Genomic DNA, 21401 nt, shown 5'->3' on the forward strand with positions numbered 1-21401 from the left:
TGGGTTACATGCCACCCCTATTTTATTCTTTATTTGAAACAGCGTCTTGCTAAGTTACTGCATACCTGTGATCCTCTTGTCTCAGCCCCTCAAGTGCTGGGATTATAGGCAGGCATCATCGAGCCCAACTTGAATATGTGATGTTTGAAAACAAAACCCACAGCTAGGCATGGTAATCCTAGTACTTGGGAGGCTGAGACAAGAAGATCACAGTTTTGAGGACAATGTGCAGTAAACAAAAACAAGCAAAATAAAAGAGTTGGGGTTTGGTTTGAAGGTAGAATGCCTCTGGGTTCAAAGCCCAGCACCACAAAACAAATAAATACCCACAATTTTTTGTTGTTGTTCTTGTACTAGGAATGGAACCCAGGAGCTTTCTACCTCCGGTTACACTCCAAGACCTATTTTATATTTTATTTATTATATTTTTTGTGGTACTGGGGGTGGAACCCAGGGGCTTTTCTACCTCCGGGCTATACTCCCAGACCTCCTATTATATATATATATATATATATATATATATATATATATATATATATAATTTTTTAAAATTTTTTATTGGTGCATTATATTCATACATCATACTGGGGTAAAAAACTTGTGCGTAGGCAGGCATGGTGGTGCATGCTTGTAATCCCTGCGCTTGGGAGGCGGAGACAGGATTGTGCAGGTTCGTAGCCAGCCACTCTGGTTTAAGAGACCATATTTCAAAAATATAAAATAGGTCTGGGAGTGTAGCCCGGAGGTAGAAGGGCTTCCAGAAACCCCAGTACCATCAAAAAAACAAAACAACAACAACAAAAAACCTTGTGTGTACATACATGTACACATCACTGATTTAACTCCTACCCAATTCCCACCCCATTCCCTCCCCATCTGTCCTTCCCTTGCTTGGCTTAGTGGTTGACTTTGATATGTTTAAGTACATTGTGTGTTTTAGAGATTTTCCTCTTCCCCCCTCCTTTCTCCTCCTTTAGATTGTCTTGTTTGCTCCTCTATAGGATTTTCTTTTTCATCTAGAGTTCCTCCTATGACCCATTTCTCCCTAACTCTCACATATTAGGGAAAACATCTGATTTCTTGTTTTTTGTGACTGACTAATCTCACTTAGCATAATGTCCTCCAGTTCCATCCATTTCCCTGAAAATGATGTAACTGAGTTTTTTTTTTTAATGGCTGAGTAAAATTCCATTGTGTACATATCCCACAGTTTTGTAATTTATTCATCTGTTGATGGACATCTTGGCTGGTTCCACAGTTTGGCTATGGTGAATTGTGCACATGCATTAGTTTGGTAGTTTGGTTTCCTATTTTTTGGGTAGATACCCAGAAGTGGTATTGCTGGATCAAATGGTAGACTTGTTCCCATTCTTCTGAGGATTCTTCATACTGTTTTCCAAAGTGGTTGCACTAATTTGCAATCCCACCAACAATGTCTTAGAGTTCCCATTTCTTCACATCCTCACCAGCGTCTGTTGTTGTTTGTGTTTTGAATGATTGCCATTCTAGTTGGAGTTAGGTGAAATCTCAGGGTAGTTTTGATTTGCATCTCTCTGATTGCCAGCGATGTTGAGCATTTTTTCATGCATTTATTGGCCATTTGAATTTCTTCTTTTGTGAAGTGTCTATTTAGTTCATTTGCCCTTTTGCTATTGGATGCTTTGTTTTCTTAGTGTTGAGTTTCTTGAGTTCTCCGTATATTCTAGATATTAGTCCTCTACTGGTGGTGTAGGTGGCAAAAATCTCCCATTCTGTTGGCTCTCAATTGAGGTTCTTGATAGTTTCCTTTGCTGAACAGAAGCTCTTAAGTTTCATGCAATCCCATCTATTGATTTGCCTTTTAATTTGTTGTGCCTTTGGGGTCTTGTTGAGAAAGTGTTTGTCTGTGCCTATGTGTTACAGTGTTGGACCTATGCCCTCTTCAAGGAGCTTCAAGGTCTCTGGTTTGATTTCCAAGTCTTTGATCCATCTTAAATTGACTTTTGTACAGGGTGAGAAAGTGGAATTATTTCCAATTTTCTGCATATGGTTAAGCAGTTTTGCCAACACCATTTGTTGAACAGGCTATCTTTTTTCCAGTGTATGTTTTTGGCCCCTTTGTCAAAAATCAATTGGCTGAAAGTGTGTGGACTTGTTTCTGGGTCTTCTATTCTGCTCCATTGGTCTATGTATCTGTTTTGTTTTTTTCTCCCAGTACCATGCTGTTTTTATTACAATGGCCTTGTAGTATAGTTTATTTTTTTATTTTTTATTTTTTTGGTGGTACTGGGGGTGGAACCCAGAGGCTTTCTACTTCTGGGCTATACTCCCAGACCCATTTTATATTTTATTTGGAAACAGGGTCTCACTAAGTTGCTGAGAGCCTCACTCAGTAGCTGAGGCTGGCTTCCAAACTGCACAATCCTCCTGTCTCAGCCTCCCAAGTGTGGGGATTACAAGTGTGTGCCACCACGCCTGGCTTTGTAGTATAAAGTCAGGTATTGTGATTCCTCCTGCATGGTTTTTGTTGCTGAGAACTACCTTGGCTATTCTGGGCTTTTTGTTATTCCAGATAAATTTAAGGACTGATTTTTCTAAGTCTGTGAGGAATGGTCTTGGTAGTTTAATGGGCATTGCGTTAAATCTGTAGATCACTTTTGGAAGGATGGCCATTTTAATGATATTTATTGTGCCAATCCATGAACATGGAAGATCCTTCCATCTTCTAAGATCTTCTTCAATTTCATTTTTTTTCAGTGTTTTATAATTTTCTTTGTAGAGCTCTTTTACCTCCTTCATGAAGTTTATTCCTAAGTATTTATTTTTTTGTAGGAGATCCTGAGTGGACATGTTTTCTGAATTCCTTTTTCAGTGGATTTATGGTTAGTGTACAGGAAAGCTTCTGATTTTTTAAGATTGATTTTGTATCCAGATACTTTGCTGAATTTGTTGATCAGTTCTATAAGCCTTTTGGTTAAATTTGTTGGGGTTTCTAAATATAGTATCATGTCATCTGCAAATAGTGAAAGTTTGAGTTCTTCGTTTCCTATTTGTACTCCTCTGATTTCCTTTTCTTGCCTTATTGCTCTGGCTAGAGTCTCTAGTACTATATTGAAGAGAAGTGGTGATAATGGACATCCTTGTCTCATTCCTGTTTTTAGGGGCAATTCTTGAAGTTTTCCCCCATTTAATATGATGTTGGCAGTGGGCTTATTGTAGATTGCCTTAATAAATGGGTGTTGAATTTTATCAAATGCTTTTTCAGCATCTATTGAAATGATCATGTGATTTTTGTCCTTGGTTCTGTTTATATGGTGAATTACATGTATAGATTTTCGTATGTTGAACCAGCCTTGCATCCCTGGCATGAACCCTACCTGGTCATGGTGTATGATTTTCTTGATGTGGTTTTGAATGCGTGTTGCTAGTATTTTGTTTAATAGTTTTGCATCCAAGTTCATCAGAGATATAGGCCTGTAGTTTTCCTTCCTTGAACTGTCTTTATTCAGTTTAGGTATTAGTGTGATGTTGGCTTCATAGAATGTATTTGGGAGAGTCCCGGTTTTTTTCTATTTCACGAAATAGTTTGAGGAGTATTGGGGTTAGCTCTTCTATAAAGGTTTTATAGAATTCACTTGGGAAACCATCTGGTCCTGGGCTTTTCTTTGATGGTAAGCTCTTTATTACTGTTTCAATCTCTTTGATTGTTATTGGTTGATTTAGGTGTTCTATATCTTCTTAACTCAGTTTAGGAAGGTTGTATTTATCTAGGAAGTTGTCGATTTCCTCCAGCTTTTCCATTTTGTTGGAGAATAGTTTTTCAAAGTAGTTTCTGATAATCCTCTGGATTTCTACACTGTCAGTAGTAATGTCTCCTTTTTCATCCCTTATCTTCATAATTTGGGTTGATTCTTTTTTTTTTTTAGTTAGGTTGGCTAGTGGTTTATCTATCTTGTTAATTTTTTCAAGAAACCAGCTTTTGGTTTTGTTGATTTTCTGTATTGTTTTTTAATGCTCTATTTCATTAATTTCTGCTCTAATTTTAATAATTTCCTGTCTTCTACTGGCTTTGGGGTTCAATTGTTCCTGCTTTTCAAGGGCTTTGAGGTGTGTCGTTAGGTTATTTATTTGAAGATTTTCTGTTTTTCTTATGTGAGCACTCAGTGCTATAAATTTTCCTCTTAATACTGCCTTCAAAGTGTCCCAGAGGTTTTGATATGTTGTATCTTTATTTTCATTTGTTTCTAGAAATTTCTTGATTTCACCTCTTACATCTTTTATGACCCATTCTTCATTCAGAAGTGTGGTGTTCAGTCTCCACATGTTTATGTTGTTTCTCTGGGTCTTCTTATAGTTGATTTCTAGTTTTATTCCATTATGGTCTGAAATGACACAGGGAAGTATGTAACATTTTTTAAATTTGCTAGTGTTCATTTTGTGTCCCAGGATGTGATCTATTTTGGAGAAGGTTCCGTGAGCAGCTGAGAAAAATGTGAACTCCGCTGTAGTTGGGTGAAATATTCTATATGTGTCCAACAGGTCCATTTGGTTAATGGTGTTCTTTAGTTCTGAGACATCTTTACTGACCCTTTGTCTGGAAGATTGGTCTAGTGTTGTGAGAGGTGTGTTGAAGTCTCCCAGTATTATTGTGTTGGGATTTATGTGTGACTTCATGTCACAAAGAGTCTGATTTATGAAAGTAGCTGCACCTATGTTTTGGGCATAGATGTTGATTATTGTTATTTCCTCTTGCTGGATGATTCCTTTTACCAGTAAAATATGACCTTCTTTGTCTCTTCTAATAAGTTTGGGTTTGAAGTCTAACTTGTCTGATATCATAGTTGCTACTCTTGCTTGTCTTTGAGTTCCATTATCATAGATTACCTTGCTCCAGCCCTTTACCTTGAGTTTGTTCCTATCTTTACTTGTAAGGTGTGTTTCTTGTAAGCAGAAGATGGATGGATTCTGGTTTTTAATCCATTTTGCCACTTTATGTCTTTTTATTGGGGAGTTGAGGCCATTTACATTCAGTGTGATTATAGAGAGATAGTTTTTAATTCCTAACATGTTAAGATTTTATTTCTGTTTGAAATACTGTTTATTCTTCTTTGCTTAGTTGTCTGCTGAATGGGAAATCTTGTTTCTTTGGTTCTGGCGTGTATTACCTATTTCTTCTTTGCAGTTAATCTCCTTGAGTATTTTCTCTAGCGCTGGTTTTGAAGACATATATTCCTTCAGTTTCTGTTTGTCATGGAAGCTTTTTATTTCCCTGTCTAATTTGATAGAAAGTTTTGCTGGGTAGGAAATTTTTGGCTGGAAGTTGTTTTCTTTCAGAGTTTGGAATATGTTACTCCACACCCTTTTGGCTTTCATGACTTGGTTTGGGAAGTCTGGAGTGATTCTAATTGGTTTGCCTCTGAATGTAACTTGGCCTTTTGTTTTTGTTGCCTTTAAGATTCTCTGCTTGGCTTCCACATTGGTCATTTTGACAATTATGTGGCGTGGGGATCATCTTCTCCGATCCTGTCTAAAGGGAGTTCTATAAGTTTCCCGGACCTGTGTATCGACCTCTTGCTCTATGTTTGGAAAATTTTCTGCTATCACTTCTTTGAAGAGATTATTGATCCCTTTGGTTTCACCTTATTTTCCCTCCTCTATTCCAATGATTCTTAGGTTAGCTCTCTTTAAATGGACCCATATTTCTTCAATGTCAAATTCCTGCTGCCGGATTTTTTTTTTTTTTCTAAATTAGAGACTATGCGTTCACTTTTGGAGTGATGATCTTCTAGAGTGAGATTCTATTCTCCATGTGATCTAACCTGTTGTTTATACTTTGAATTGAGGCCTTTACTTCAATGATTGCATCCTTTATCTCTTTTTGACTCTCTGAATTCTTTTAGAAAGTCCTCTATTATTTCTATAGTTATTTTCCTGATTTGATCTTCTAGAGATCTCTGAATTTCTGTGTTATCAGGTTCTGATGTTGTGGGGTTGTGGACATTCATTGCTCCATTGTTATTTCTCTTTCCCATGATTTTGGAAGTTTGTGCCTTCTCTGGTTTCTTCCCTGGGTCACTACGATGTCACTTAAGGTGCTCTGGATCTCAAGTCTGTGGTATCTCAGTCACCACTACTCCTTTACTAGGTTGTATCACAAAGTCTCAGACCCAGGGAGTCAATCAAGGCTGCTTTAGACCATGGAGGTGCCGGGCTGGGCGTTCTCCCATGGGGAGCTGCAACTATGGTGTGATATCTCTGCCGCCGCCACTCCCCCACTGGATTGGACTACAAAAATCTCCGACTCAGGGAGACTATCTGTGCAAGTCCCTGGGAGTGCAGTACTGGGATTTCTCCTCTAGGGGCTGCAATTTGACTCACAGTTGTTGAGTGCGCTGATGGAGCTGTACTGGACTCGGTGAACTCGCTGCTGCCGCTGCTGGCAATATGGAACCGCTGTCACACCCTCGGCCATGAGGCTGGTATATTTCTTCTCTGGTTTTGAGCTCCACTCTGAGTCCCTGCAGGGTGTGCTGAGCCCGGCCCCTGGTAGCTTTAGACACTCCTTGCACTAAAGAAAACTGCTGAATTCCGCCCAGCTATTCCACAGCTGCTCGCTCGGTGTCCACCCTTCCTCTCTGGAACCTGGTGGCTTGTTGAGTGTGCTGATCTGGAGCCGTCTGGTGAATTTGCCGCTGCTGCCGTGTCCTCGGCCGTGAGGTCGGCGTATCTCGTCTCTGGTTTTGAGCTCAGTTCTGAGTCCCCCTCCTCTCTGGAGCCTGGTGCTGCGAGGGAATATGGCGCTGGCACGGCTCTGCACTGCGGCTCTGGCCGCGGCACTGCAGGCTGGTTTCTTTTCTGATGTCTGGTTGTTCTTCCAGTCCTCTTTTTCTCTGTCCCTTTTATTTACAGTTTTTATTTCTCTGCTGGTGGTATTTTCTGGCTATGAAAGGTGCTGATTTTGTGGTAATAGAGATCAATTGTTAGCGGGACTCATAAACGCCGCTTTTCTCCATTGCCATCTTCCCGGAAGTCCTATTTTATATTTTATTTGGAAACAGGGTCTCACTAAGTTGCTGAGAGCCTCACTAAGTAGCTGAGGCTGGCTTCAAACCTGTGCAATCCTCCTGTCTCAGCCTCCCAAGTGCTGGGATTACAAGCGTGCGCCACCACGCCAGCCAGGCCTATTTTATATTTTATTTGTAAACACGGTCTAAGTTGCTGAGAGCTTCACTAGGTAGCTGAGGCTGGCTTTGAACCTGTGCAATCCTCCTATCTCAGCCTCCCAAGCACTGAGATTACAAGTATGCACCACCACGCCTGGCTGACTGACAACCTTTTGAAATGAAATTATCACTAGTCTCATATCCAGGGTAAAAATTGCAACTGTGTGGCCCAGCTCCATCCAGTTTCCAGAGGTTAAACATGAGGCTCAGAGACTAGAAGCCAGGACAAAGGCTGTGCTTTAGACTAGGCCATCAGAATCCTTTTGGACTCAAGTGAGAGGTTTGTTTTGTGTGTGTGTGTGTGTGTGTGTGTGTGTGTGTGTGTGTGTGTGTTTGCAGTACTGGGAATTGAACCTAGGGCCTCAGCATGCTAGGCAAACACTATCACTGACATACATCCCCAGACCTTTTTATTTTTTCAGTACTGGGGATGGAACTCAGGGGCAGTCTACCTCTGAGCTATACCCCCAGCCCTATTTTTTATTCTTTATTTTGAAACAGGGTCTCACTGAGTTGCAAAGGGCCTCATTAAATAGCTGAGGCTGTCCATGAACTGCAATCCTCCTGTTTCAGCCTCCCAAATGCTGGGATAACAAGTGCGTACCACCGCGCCTGGCCTTTTTATTGTATTTTGAAATAGGGCCTCCTGTTGCCCAGACTGACCTCATTTTTGCAATCCTCCTGCCCGAGCCCCCCAAATAGCTGGGATTATAGACACACCACTGAGATTACAGGCACTGTGGCACTATGGGATAGAGGTGCTGGTGAGTTATTTGGCTGTCACACTGATGTCCCACCCTCAAACCTCTGTCTCCAGCCACCATCTCCTTTCCAGTCTCCAGACTCAGGCAGTTCTGCTGCCCAGTGGAGCTTCCCATCTGGGTATCTCTCAGGCACCTCAAGCTCAACATTTCCCACTGAACGCACTCTCTTCCTGTTTACCTTGTTCAGGTGGCTGCCTCTGTTCTTGACCAGGAGTCCCCCTCAGCTCCTCCTCTCCTCCAGACACCGAGTTCAAACTCCATCCCTGAACACCTCTTGAATGTGTCTGCTTCTCTCTGCCTCTGTGGACGTCCCTGCGTCCTCCCAGAGCCTCCTGTTGGGTCCCCTTGCCGCCAGTCTCTTCCTTGCTAACCCCCTTTCCACACAGCAGCTAGTGTGATCTTTGTTAAACAGCGCCCAATGCTTACAAGCCTCTCAGGCCCCCAATCCAAGTACACACTTTTTTTTTTTGGTGGTACTGGGGTTCCTGGAAGCCCTTCTACCTCCGGCTACACTCCCATGGGCTACACTCCCAGACCTATTTTTATACTTTTTAATGTGGAAACAGGGTCTCTTTAACCAGCGTGGCTGGCTTTGAACCTGCGCGATCCTCCTGTCTCCGCCTCCCAAGCGCGGGGATTATAAGCGTGCGCCACCACGCCCGGCCCCAAGTACACACTTTGAGTGTTGCCTTTTGGCCTCCCAGCCTTCGTCCTGCTCCCCTCATTCTTGTGTGTTCTTCAATCCCAGCTGAATGTCACTTCCTCTGCGAAGCCTTCCCCGGCGCTCCCTGGCCCCTGAGCCACCCGCCGTGACGCACGCACCTTGGTCTTGCCCTGCAGGCTCTTGATGGCAGCCTCAGCGCATAGGTAGAAGGCTCCGATGCACTGCGCCTCCAAGCGCGAGGAGTCGAGCAGCAGCAGCAGGCGCTGCAGGTCGTCGGGCCCGCGGCCCTGGCTCGTGTCGCTGGCGTCCACCAGGCAGCGGGCGAAGCGGCCGGGGTCCAGCGAGGCCACGAGGGGCTCCACGAGCGCCAGCGTGCCCGAGCGCTCCACCTCACGCTCCACCTCCTTGTTGGTGGCCAGCACGGCCACGGCGAGGCAGGCGTGCAGCCGCAGCAGCTCGTCCTCCTTGGAGAAGGCGAGCGGGAAGAGCCACTCGGCGGCGCGCTTCTCCACCATGCGGCGCTGCGCCGCCTGGCCCCCGTGCAGCGCGCAGTTGGCCAGCGCCAGCGCGCAGTGGCGCAGCAGCGCGGGGTCGGTGCGGCGGCACCAGAACAGCACCGCGTCCAGGGCGCCCTCCGCCACCAGCCGCTGGCACGTCTCCTCCGAGTGCTTGAACATGTGCTCCAGGATGCCTGCCACGCTGCGCGCCAGCTCCACGGGGTCGCGCTCCTTCGCCAGGTTCAGGATCACGCCCAGCCCGATGCGCGCCACCCGGTCCCTGCCGGGCGAAAGCGGACCGGGATGGAGGAGTCCGGCCGGCTGGGAACCGGCCCCGGGGCCAGGGCCGGTTAACCTCGTTGGGGCCGCACTAGTGTCGCGCGAGACCAGGGACAGCACGGTTCTCCGTGCTTCCCACTCTCTCCACCGGCCTGGCGGGTGCGGGATTCCCACGAGGAGAAGGCTGCCTGTCCTGGCCACACCCTCGTCCTACCTCCTCCCCTTGGGAAGCAGTATGAGCCTAGGTCTGGGGTGGGCTGCTTGGGAACTGGTTCCTTCTCTTTCTATTCCTTTTTCTTTTTGAGGGGAGGGGGTACTGGGGTTCAAACCCAGGGGCATTCTACCTCCCACTTACACCCCAGCCCTTTTATTTGTATTTGTTTATTTTGGTTGTATTGGGGATTGAACCCAGAGGCATTCTACCTCTGAGCTACAGCTTTTTGTTTGTTTGTTTTGTTTTTTAAACAGGGCATCCCTGGTTGCTCAGGGTCTCACTAAATTTCTGAGTGTGGCTTCAAACATGCAATTCTCCAGTCTCAGCCTCCCAAGGGCTGGAATTACGGATGCAGGCAGCCACATGCAGCCTCTTCTATTTTCTAACGGAGGGATCTTGGGTACCTTCCTTTATCTCTCTTCCTCTTTCTTCATCTCATAAATAGGAAAATAAGAATACCAGCCTCAACTGGAAACTGGATGTGGTGGTACACAGTACTTGGAAGGCTGAAACGGGAGGGTCTCAGGTTTGAGGCCAGCGTCCGCAATTAGTGAGGCCCGCTGCAATTTAGTGAGACCCTGTTTCAGAACTAAAAATTAAAATAGGGCTGGGGGTGCAGCTCAAAGGTAGAATGCTGCTCCTGGGTTCAACCCTCAGCACACACACACACACACACACACACACACACACACCAGTAACTCTCACTTTACACTTATCAGATGGGCAAAACCAGATGCTGGATTATACAGGAGGTTGACGGGGTTAAGGCTACAGATGCCCCAAAGCATTGTGGGTGGAGGTGTAGGCCCCCGGCAGTTAATCTGGAGAGCAGGCAATTTCTCCCAAAGAGTATCACACAGATCACTGAGGGGACGTAGGTAAAGATGCTTGTCACAGTGTCGCTTGTGGTGTGAGGAGTTTGGAGTCTATGGGCACGTGCCCTTTGTGGAGGGTCTGGGAACAGACAGAAGTGGCTGAGCAGGTGGCAGCAGCACCAGGAAGAAGCATTATAACATCCTAATACTGGAGGGGGTGGGGGTGCAGGCCTGTGATCTCAGTACTTCGGAGGCTGAAACAGAAGAACTGCAAGTTGGAGGCCAGTCTCAGCCACTTAGTGAGACCCTGTTTCCAAATAAAAGACAAAAATAGGGCTAGGGTTATAGCTCGAAGGTAGAATGCCTAGCACCACAAAACAAAATGAAAGCAAAAACAAACAAGAAAACCCCAAACAAACAAAACACTGAGTCAGAAACAGAATGTGCTACATTACACAGCACCATTTGTGTAAACTGAAGGGACCTGCCGGGCGTGGTGGCGCACGCTTGTAATCCCCGCGCTTGGGAGGCGGAGACTGGAGGATTGCGCAGGTTCGAAGCCAGCCGCTCTGGCTTAAGAGACCCTGTTTCCAAAAAATTAAAAAAAAAGTATAAAATAGGTCTGGGAGTGTAGCCCGGAAGTAGAAGGGCTTCCAGGAACCCCAGTACCACCAGAAAAAGAAAGAAAGAAAGAAAGAAAGAAAGAAAAGAAAGAAAGGACCTGCACACAAAACAAGATTAAAGATTTTACCAGAACACAGACAGAAAGATGCACATGAAATATGTCGCATGCCTGCCCATGGGTTTGGGCCAGAAGGATGGTGGGGGCATTAGCCAGGAGAAGGGCCGATGTCCTCCAGACACAGCTGCGGGCAAAGGCTGGGAGGCTGGGAGGGCTGGTGCCCCTAGAAGCTGCCCCACGTCCGCAGGGCTGTAACAGAGGGTTAAGGGGAGAGTGTGGCCTTGTCAGCTGCCTCGAGGTATTCTGACTTTATCTGGAAGGCAAATGGGAAGCCACTGAAGACCTTCAGGAAGGGAGTGACCTGGTCATGTGGGTTTTAGGAAACTCACTCCTGTGGGAGGACAGGTCCGAGGCAGAGCCTGGGGGCCTGCAGAGCAGGCAGGAGAGTTGCCATGCTCCTGGCAGAGGCGAAGGCTTCCTGCCTCACCCACCCACAAATGATGTCCTCGAGATGCCATTATCCCCAGTGATTCAGAGGCCCAGCCTGCGAGGAGCTCTGCCCTATAGACTTCGCACTGACCACACTGCCTGCGAGCTTTTGCCTAATACAGGGCCCGGCTCAGTCCAGCGCCTGCCATCAGGACAGAAAAACTGCTGAGCTGACCACTGAGCTTCCCTGTTACCAATCTCCAAAGGAACAAGTGGGTCCTAATCACCCCATGCAGCGGGAACGGCAGTTATTCCTTTTACCAATGATAAAGCAGGGCTCGGGAGGTTAGGACGTTCAGAGTCACAGCCACTGACAGAGACAGCTGGGGATGTGAACACAGCCACATAGAGGCACAGCTGGGGTTAGTCTGTCTCCAAAGGTCAACACCTGCTGGGCGTGGTGGCACATACTTCTAGTACTTGGGAGGCTGAGAGAGGAGGACCACACAGGTCCAGCCATAGCAACTTAGTGAGACACTCTTTCTTTTTTTCTCCTCCTCCTCCTCCTCCTCCTCCTCCTCCTCCTCCTCCTCCTCCTCCTCCTCCTCCTCCTCCTCTTCCTTCTGTGTGTGTCACTGGGGATTGAGCTCAGAGGCATTCTACCTCCAAGCTACACCCCCAGCCCTATTTTATTCTTTTAAGAACTAGAGTCTCACTAGGTTGATGAGAACTCTCTATTTGCTCAGGCTGTCCTGGAATCTGCAATCCTCCCGTCTCAGCCTCCCAAGTACTGGGATTACAGGAGTGTACCACCATGGCCAGCTGTGAAAAAGCCTGTTTCAATAAAAAAAAATAAAACAAGGCTAGGGGTGTAACTCAGGGGTAGGATCCCCCTGGGTTCCATCCCCAGTACACCTCCCACACACATACACAAAATAAATCATCTAATCCAACACTCGAATTCTCAGAGGACCTACCTAAGGCCCAGTACAGGGAAGGGCTTGCTCAGAAGCACCAGTTCAGATCTAGGACTTTATTCTGAGTCTTTTGACCCCCTTACCTTGCCTATCCCTGTGCACCTGCTCACCTGGCACCTTTCTAGAGTTAAATTGTATGCTGATTGTGAGAACTGTCCATGCAGCTCCCAAGTCTGTGGACTAAGAGACCGAGGCTGATAAAATGGGCATATGCTTTGTAATCACATAGGTGTGGGTTAAAATCCCAACTTGAGGATTGCAGGTTCAAGGTCAGCCTCAGCAACTTAGTGAGACCTTCATTGAGACTCTGGCTTCAAAATAAAAAGATTAAAAAAAGGTCTGGGAATGTAGGTTGGAGGTAGACTGTCTCTGGTTCGATCCCCAGTACCACAAAAAAGGGAGGAAGCACAGAGCTTGGGAGGCAGAGACAGGAGGAGCGCACAGGTTCGAAGCCAGCCTCAGCTACTTAGTGAGGCTCTCAGCAACTTAGTGAGACTCTGTTTCAAAATAAAATATAAATTAGATCTGGAAGTGTATCCCACACAAAAAAGGGAGGGGGCAGAGTGTGTGTGGGAGGTGGTGTTAGTTGGTGGAGGAGGAAAGTTTCTTTCTTCCCTTTTTTCTTTCTTTTTTGTACTGGGAATTGAACCCAGGGACATTCTACCTTCTATATCCCCAGCCCTATTATTTATTTATTTATTTATTTATTTATTTATTTATTTATTTATTTGCAGGTCTGGGGATGGAACCCAGGGGCATTCGACCTTCGGGCTACACCCCCTGCCCTATTTTTTATTATTATTTATTTATTTTTTTTTATTTTTATTTCTTTGGTAGTACTGAGGGTGGAACCCAGAGGCTTTCTACCTCCGGGCTATACTCCCAGACCTTTTTTATGTTTTATTTGGAAACAGGGTCTCACTAGGTTGCTGAGAGCCTCACTAAGTAGCTGAGGCTGGCTTCGAACCCGTGCAATCCTCCTGTCTCAGCCTCCCAAGTGGGGGATTACAAGCATGTGCGACCCACCACGCCTGGCTTTTTATTATTTATTTTGAAACCGGGTCTCACTGATTTGCAGAGGGCCTCACTAAGTAGCTAAGGCTGTCCGCGAACCGTGATCCTCTGGTCTCATCCTCCTGCCTATTTTTTTATCTTTTATTTTGAAACAGGATCTGAGTTGCAAAGGGCCTCACTAAGTAACTGAGGCTGTTTGTGAACCACGATCCTCCTATCTCAGCCTCCCAAGTACTGGGATTACAAGTGTGCACCACCATGCCTGGCTTTACCCCAACCTTTTTATTTATTTTGTGTGTGTGGTGCTGGGTATTGGACCAGAGGCATTCTACCTCCAAGCTACATCCCTTGTCCTATTTTTAACTGGAAACAGGATTTCACTAGGCTGCTAAGAGCCTCACCAAGTTGCTAAGATTGGCTTCAAACCTGTGATCTTCCTTTCTCAGCCTCTCAAGTACTGGGATTACAGATGTGTGCACCACCACTCGATTTTTTTTTTATTATTATTATTTTGAAACAGGGCGTTGTTTGTTAAGTTCCCGAGGGACTTATTGACTAGGTTGCTGAGGTTGTCTTCAAACCTGCAATCCTCTGGTCTCAGCCTCCCATGTACTAGGATTACAGGTATGGGCCACCATGCCTGGTGAAAAAGGGCTTCTTAGCCGGGCGTGGTGGCGCACGCTTGTAATCCCCGCACTTGGGAGGCTGAGACAGGAGGATCGCACAGGTTCGAAGCCAGCCTCAGCTATTTAGTGAGGCTTTCAGCAACTTAGTGAGACCCTGTTTCCAAATAAAAATATAAAATAGGTCTGGGAGTATAGCCCGGAGGTAGAAAGCCTCTGGGTTCCACCCCCAGTACTACGACCACCAAAAAAAGGGGGGGCTTCTTAAACACAAATTCTGAGTGAGTTGCCCCCCTTCTCTCCCTTCCAGCCGTGTCCCTGGGAAGTCTTAGAAGGGCTCAGAGACCCTGTGTTTCTTGGGAAGTTGTTTGATTCTGACCAAAAGCACTCGGCTCTGTCCTTGGTCCTGAAGTGGAACCGGCAGGGGCATCAGTGAGTGCTTGCTTATTAACTATGCACCAGGTGAGGATTATCATTTTCAGCCTTGAGAAATATCAGTACTGAGCCAGGCATAGCAGTGGTGCACGACTGTAATCTCAGTACTAGGGAGGCTGGGACAGGAGGATCGCAAGTTCAGGGACAGCCTCAGCAAGTAGTGAGATTCTCATCAAACTAGCAAGACTGTTTCAAAAATTAAAATGAAATAGGACTGAAGTGTAGCTTGGAGGTAGAATACCTCTGAGTTCAACCCCCAGTGCCAAAAAAAAAGTCAGTACTGTTTGTATTTTCCATCCCTCTTCTTCCTAGAGTGCTGGGTGCACCCACTTTGTATGGGTTCTAGTTATAGCTGCCCCAACCCACAAATAAAGCCCACACATGGACCCGGGTGCCCCTACACTGGGTGAGTACCCACTCCATTTGCTAGCCCCTTCAAGTTCACAGCCTGCCCCCATCAGGGCACCTGACGTTAGATGAGAGCCTAATGATTTGCTAAGTGAGGAGAGCTCTGTCTTGTTTTCCTAAGCTGCATTGCTTCTCTCATTTTTTTTAATGGCTACTGAGACTGAACTCAGGAGCATTCTACTTCTGAACTACATCCCAAGTCCTTTTTATTTTGAAACAGTTTTGCTAAGTTGCTGAGGACCTCACTAAATTACTTAAGCTGGCTTCGAACCTGTGATCCTTCCATCTCAGTTTCCAAAGTACTGGATTACAGGCATGTGCCACCACTCCCAGCTTCCTTCATGCATGTGTGTGTGTGTGTGTGTGTGTGTGTGTGTGTGTGTGTGTTACATGTGTGTCAATGGGGATAGAGCCCAGAGACATTCTACCTCTGGGCCACACCCATGCCCTATTTTATTTTTATTTTGAAACAGGGTCTTGCTAGTTTGATGAGTCTCGCTATTGGCTGAGGCTGTCCTCAAACCTATGATCCTCCCAAGTACTGGATTACAGGCATACACCATGCCCAGCTTCCTTCATGAATTTTAGACAGTTGTATCATTTTCACCAATTACAAAGTAGAAAATGGAAAGAAAGCACCCCACCCCGCTCTCATCTCATTTATGAGGCCTGTATGACCCAGAAGTGACTCTTTCAAAACTGATATAAACCTAAGGAGCCTCAGAATTCAGCAAGAAAAGCTGGGTGTGGTAGCATATGGTTGTAATCTTTGTATTTGGGAGGTCGAGACAGGAGGAGCACAGATTCAAAGTCTGCCTCAGCAACTTAGCAAGGCATTGTTTCCACATGAGAAATACAATAGGGTTGGGGATATAGCCCAGGGGTCAAAGGCCCCTGGGTTCCACCTCAGTATTACACACACACACACACACACACACACACACACACACACACTTCACAAGAGTCTGGAGTGTGACTGCCTGGCTGCTGTGGCATCACAGGAGAGAGCACCTGAGTCCCCGGGGGTCTTTATAATCCAGGGGAGATCCCAAATAGGCAAGCAAAGGAGAAGCAACCAGGCCCAGGGGAACCCCACTGCTGTATCTTGGTCCTGTGCAGGGAAGGAGAAGACTCCTGCCTGGCCCTGCACGTGGGCTTCTTCTGTCCCCACCCGCTCTCCCCAGCAGAACACTTTCTGTTCTCTGTCAGCAGCAGCTGCAGAATGAGATCATGCCTGGTCGGGAGAGAAGGTAGTAGAGAAGGGCACCCAGACGCCAGGCTGAGAGCTATGGGTTTAGGGGACCGTTGGCACTGGGAAGCCGTCTCCATCCATAGAGCTAGGGCAGCTCCTGTCCTACGGAACTTCTTTCTTTCCCTGTCTCCATCCCTTAGCCCTCTATCTTTGGGGGTGAATTCTCTCTGCACTTTTAGTTCTCAGCACGACACGGGGCAAGTCACTAAACTTTCCCAAGCCTCCGTTTCACCATTTGTAAAATGGACGCACCTATCCCTACTAGGGGTGCAGCGTGGGGATGTGTGGGGTGCGGTAGGCACACCTGGCTCGCCCAGGTACTCCGCCGCCCTGGCGACCCCACACCCCGCGCGCTCTCCCCCAGCCGGCCGCGCTCACCGGTTCTCTGCCACCAGGATCTGCTCCAGCACGCGCGCGGCCTGCACGCGTGTCTCCAGCTCCGGCGCCTGCAGCAGCCTCAGCAGCAGGTCGAGGCCCCCGTCCAGGCGGATGGCGTCGCACAGACCCTGGGCCACCTCGCGGCCCACGGCAGGGAGCAGCCAGGCCTCCTCCACCAGCTGGAAGACCTCGGCGAGGCCGGCGCCCACGGCCCGCGCGGCGCCCGCCTGCTTCAGCGCGGACAGCGCCAGCTGCAGCTCGGGCAGCGCTCGCTCCAGGGCACCCTGCACCTCGGCGCCCACCCCGGGCGACACCTCGCGGGGCCCGCGGCCGCCTGGAGCCCACCACGGGCCCGCACCTCCGCCCCCATCGGGGCCCGGCACCAGCAGCCGATCCGCGCCCGGCCGCGGGCTCGACATGGCGAAGCGGCACAGCTTGTAGGCGGAGAAGAGCAGCGTCAGGACCATGGGCCCGGGGCTGCGGGGGGCATGCCCAGCCCGGAGGGCGGGCCGGGCCGGCGACCCCGACCTCGGGAACCGGGCTCCGCGAGGGCGGAGGGGCAGAGGCTGCGCCCGGCAGGGGCGCCGGCCAGAAGTTGGAGGGACGGGAGGGCTGGCTGGGGGGCAGCGCTCGGGGAGGGGTGCCGGCCAGATGCAGAGAACGGGCGGAAGGAGGCAAAGGACGGCTCCGGACGCCGGAGGCAGGGCAGGCGGGGCCGGAACAAAGCGCGGCTCGGGACCCCACTCCGCGGGGCGAGACGCTCTGCAGCAGCCACGCCCCTGGGCAGCCGAGTCCCGGAGCCGGCTCCGGCCCGCCGCCCGCGAAGCCCCGCCCCAAAGCCTTCCCGGCCCCGCCCACCGGCACCGCCCCCCGCCCCCGCCCACCGGCCCCGCCCCGCCTAGTCGCATCCCTTGCCTTGCACTGGATGCTGGGAAAGTGCTCTCTGCTCCCGCCCGGATGACGTAAGAGCAGCATCACTAAGAACCCCTTCCCCTCCTTGTGGGTAGAGGAACAACTCAAAGCTTAAAAAAAAAAAAAAAAAATATATATATATATATATATATATACACACACACACACACACACACACACACACACACATACACACACACACACACATATATATATATGTATATATATGTATATATATTGGGGATTTAACCCAGAGGCATTCTACCTCCAAGCTACACCCCCAGCCCTTTTTGTTTTGAAACGGTCTCACAAGGTTGCAGCCTCGTTAAATTGCTGAGTCTGTTCTCGAACCTGAGATCCTCCTGTCTCAGCCTCCCAAGTACTGGGATTATAGGCGTGCGCTACCACGCTACCATGCCTGGCACTCTTGAAACTGTGTGTGTGTGTGTGTGTGTGTGTGTCCTACTTGGGGTAGGACCCAAGGGCATTCGACCTCTGAACTACACCCCCAGCCCTTTTTTTGTTTTGAAATAGTCTCACGAGATTCCAGCCTTAAATTGCTGAGTCTGTTCTCGAACCTGCGATCCTCCTGTCTCAACCTCCCAAGTACTGGGATTATAGGCATGTGCTACCACACCTGGCACTCTTAAAACTTTGTGTGTGGGGGAGAGTACTGGGGTACTTGGGATCGGACCCAAGGGCATTCTGTCTTTGAACTACACCCCAGCCCACTTTTATTTTTTATTTATTTAATTTTATTTTGTTGTGGTTCTGGGGATCAAATCCAGGGGCATTCTACCTTTGAGCTACACCTCTAGCCCTATTTTTATGTTTATTTTGAAACAGGGTCTTGCTAAATTAATGAGAATCTCACTACTTGCTGAGGCTGTCCTTGAATCTGAGACCCTCCTGTCTCACCCTCCCAAATACTGGATTACAGGCCTGTGCCACCATGCCCGGCTCTGTTTTTATTTTTTATTTTGAAACAGGGTCTCGATAAATTGCTGAGGGCCCTGCTAATCTGCTGAGACTGCCCTAGAACCTGCCGTCCTCCTGTCTCAGCTTTCTGAGTCCTGGAATTACAGGCATGTGACCCCATTCCCAGCTGAAGGATTTGTTTAATCAGGTGCATCCCAGGCTGGGTGCTCATCCAGCCATTGGGAAAAGGCGGTGAAAAGGGGGAGGGGAGTGATGGTAAGTACTCTGGGAAAATTCTATTTTTAAACATAAAAGTACAAAGTGTCATTTCTGGCTTCTCCTTGTGGGTGTATTGGTCTCTCCAAACAGTGTTCTCAGGAAAAGAGATTGGATTCCAGAGGCTTCTATTACTTCACATATTATCTAGGTAGGTCACTCCCTGTCCCCGCCCTCAGTCTCCCTGTCTGTAAAGTAGGCTTCTTTAGCAGATTTTTAGATTATCATAAAAAGTGTGATATGTCTAGCTAGAAAATGCCTACTGGCACAGAATGCCTGGGTTGTGTCCCAATTGCAGACATCCTCAGGCTTCTGAAAGCTTCCCACATCCTGGAGGATGTGATCCTGAATTTCCAGCTGACTTTTACTATATTGTAATCAGAAAAGAGTATCCTCTCTGATTTTGGCAGTCTCTCTATGGACTTTGGTGGCTCCTAGAGTTACAAAATGAAACACTAATCCTACCCCACAGGTGCGTCATGAGGCTTTGAAAGCCAGGCATAGTGGCCCACACTTGTAATCCCAGCATGTGGGAGGCTGAGACAGGAGGTTCATGGTTCCCAGACAGCCTTAGCTACTACTTAGTGAGGCCTTTGCAGCTCAGTGAGACCCTGTTTCAAAAATAATGAAAAAGTAGGGCTAGGGGTGTAGCTTTGAGGTAGAATGCCCCTGAGTTTCATCCCCAGTACCACAAAAAAGAAAGGAAGGAAGGAAGGAAGGAAGGAAGGAAGGAAGGAAGGAAAGAAGGAAGGAAGGGGGCCAGGCGTGGTGGCGCAATTTTGTAATCCCAACATTCGGGAGGCTGAGACTGGAGGATCGTGGTTCGTGGACAGCCTCAGCTACTTAGTGAGGACCTCTGCAACTCAGTGAGACCCTGTTTCAAAATAAAGAATAATAAAAAAAAAAATTGGCCGGGCGTGGTGGCACACGCTTGTAATCCCCGCTCTTGGGAGGCTGAGACAGGAGGATTGCACAGGTTCGAAGCCAGCCTCAGCTACTTAATAAGGCTCTCAGGAACCTAGTGAGACCCTGTTTCCAAATAAAGTATAAAAAATAGGTCTGGGAGTATAGCCCGGAGGTAGAAAGGTTCCACCCCAGTACCCCCCCACACACACAAAATTTGGCAGGGTGTATAGCTCGGAGGTCAAATGCCTTTGGGTTACATCCCCAGACCCATAAAAAAGAAAGGAAGAAAGGAAGAAAGAAAGAAAGAAAGAAAGAAAGAAAGAAAGAAAGAAAGAAAGAAAGAAAAGCTTTAAGAAGCCAAGAGTGCTGGTGCACGCTTGTAATCCCAGCATTTGGGAGGCTGAGATAGGAGGATCATGGTTCACTGACAGCCTGAGCTACTTAATGAGGCCCTTTGCAACTCAGTGAGACCCTGTTTCAAAAATAAAGAATAATAAAAAGAAAATAGGGCTGGGGGTGTTGCTCAGAGGTAGAATGCCCCTGAGTTCCATCCCCAGTACTGAAAAAAAAAAGTAAAAAGAAATAAGGCTGGGGATGTAGCTCAAAGGTAGACTGCTCTTGGGTTCCATCCCCAGTATCACAATAAATAAATAAATAAATAAATAAATAAATAAATAAATGCTTTAAGAGTTTTAAGAGTGCTGGGTGAAGTATACGCTTGTAATCCCAGTACTTGGGAAGCTAGACAGGAGGATCACAGGTTCATGGCCAGCCTCAGCAACTTAGTGAGGCCCTATTTCACAATAAAAGCATAAAATAAGCTGAATGTATGGTTCAGAGGTAGAAAGTCCCTGGGTTCTTTTTTCTTCTTTTTCTTTTTTGGTGGTACTGGGGGTGGAACCCAGGGGCTTTCTACCTCCAGGCTACACTCCCAGACCTATTTTATATTTTATTTGGAAACAGGGTCTCACTAAGTTGCTGAGAGCCTCACTCAGTAGCTGAGGCTGGCTTCGAACCTGTGCGATCCTCCTGTCTCAGCCTCCCAAGTGCGGGGATTACAAGCGTGTGCCACCATGCCCGGCCTCATCCCTGGGTTCTGTATGTGGTACACACACACACACACACACACACACACACACACACACACACACACAGAGACACAGAAAGACTACCTGGTGTGGTGGCACACACCTGTAATCCCAGTACTTGAGAGGCTGAGACAGGAGGATCACAGGTTTGAGGACAGCCTTAGCAATGTAGTGAGACTCAGCAACCCAGTGAGACTCTGTTTCAAAACAAAAGATAAAAAGGGCTGGGCGTGTAGCTCAGAGGTAGAATGCCCCTGAGTTCCATCCCAGTAACCACAAAAAAAACAAAAACAAAAAACCCCACCATAAAAACAAAAAACAGGGTCTTGCTAAATGCAGAGGCTGGCCTGTAACCTGTGATCCACCTGTGTCAACCCCCCAGATACTGGGATTACAGGTGTGTACCACCATTCCTAGCAGCTACGGGAATGAATTTGAAGTGACTCCAGGCCCTACATATATTATCTGATCTAGCTCATGTAATCTCTCAACACCTATGAGGCAAAATATTATTAATCCCATGTGCTGAGAACTAAGACTCAGAAAGGTAAAGCCGTTTTCCCAGGGACAGCATGGCTCTCTGCCTTCCAGATCCACTAAGTTGTTCCCTATCCTGGTGATCTGATGACCCTGAGTCTGGCTGGGCTCTCTCCCAGCTTCCCCAGGTC

The 21401-nt window shown here is 47.6% G+C and overlaps 1 protein-coding gene across 2 annotated transcripts in view; it reads right to left on the minus strand.

The window, feature by feature from the left end:
* SARM1 (sterile alpha and TIR motif containing 1) overlaps positions 1 to 17100 on the minus strand; it is a gene marked incomplete at both ends in the record, with an annotated part of 29139 nt that extends 12039 nt beyond the window's left edge. For both annotated transcript variants that reach the window (XM_080712490.1, XM_080712489.1), the window contains 2 exons: positions 8789 to 9407; positions 16634 to 17100. In XM_080712490.1, the coding sequence (XP_080568616.1) occupies positions 8789 to 9407; positions 16634 to 17100 (1086 nt within the window). The remainder of the gene's footprint in view (positions 1 to 8788; positions 9408 to 16633) is intronic.
* Between the last annotated feature and the right edge of the window lie 4301 nt (positions 17101 to 21401).

The sequence above is a fragment of the Muscardinus avellanarius genome (genome assembly GCF_963383645.1).
Source record: "Muscardinus avellanarius genome assembly, chromosome: 16".
NCBI lineage: Eukaryota > Metazoa > Chordata > Mammalia > Rodentia > Gliridae > Muscardinus > Muscardinus avellanarius.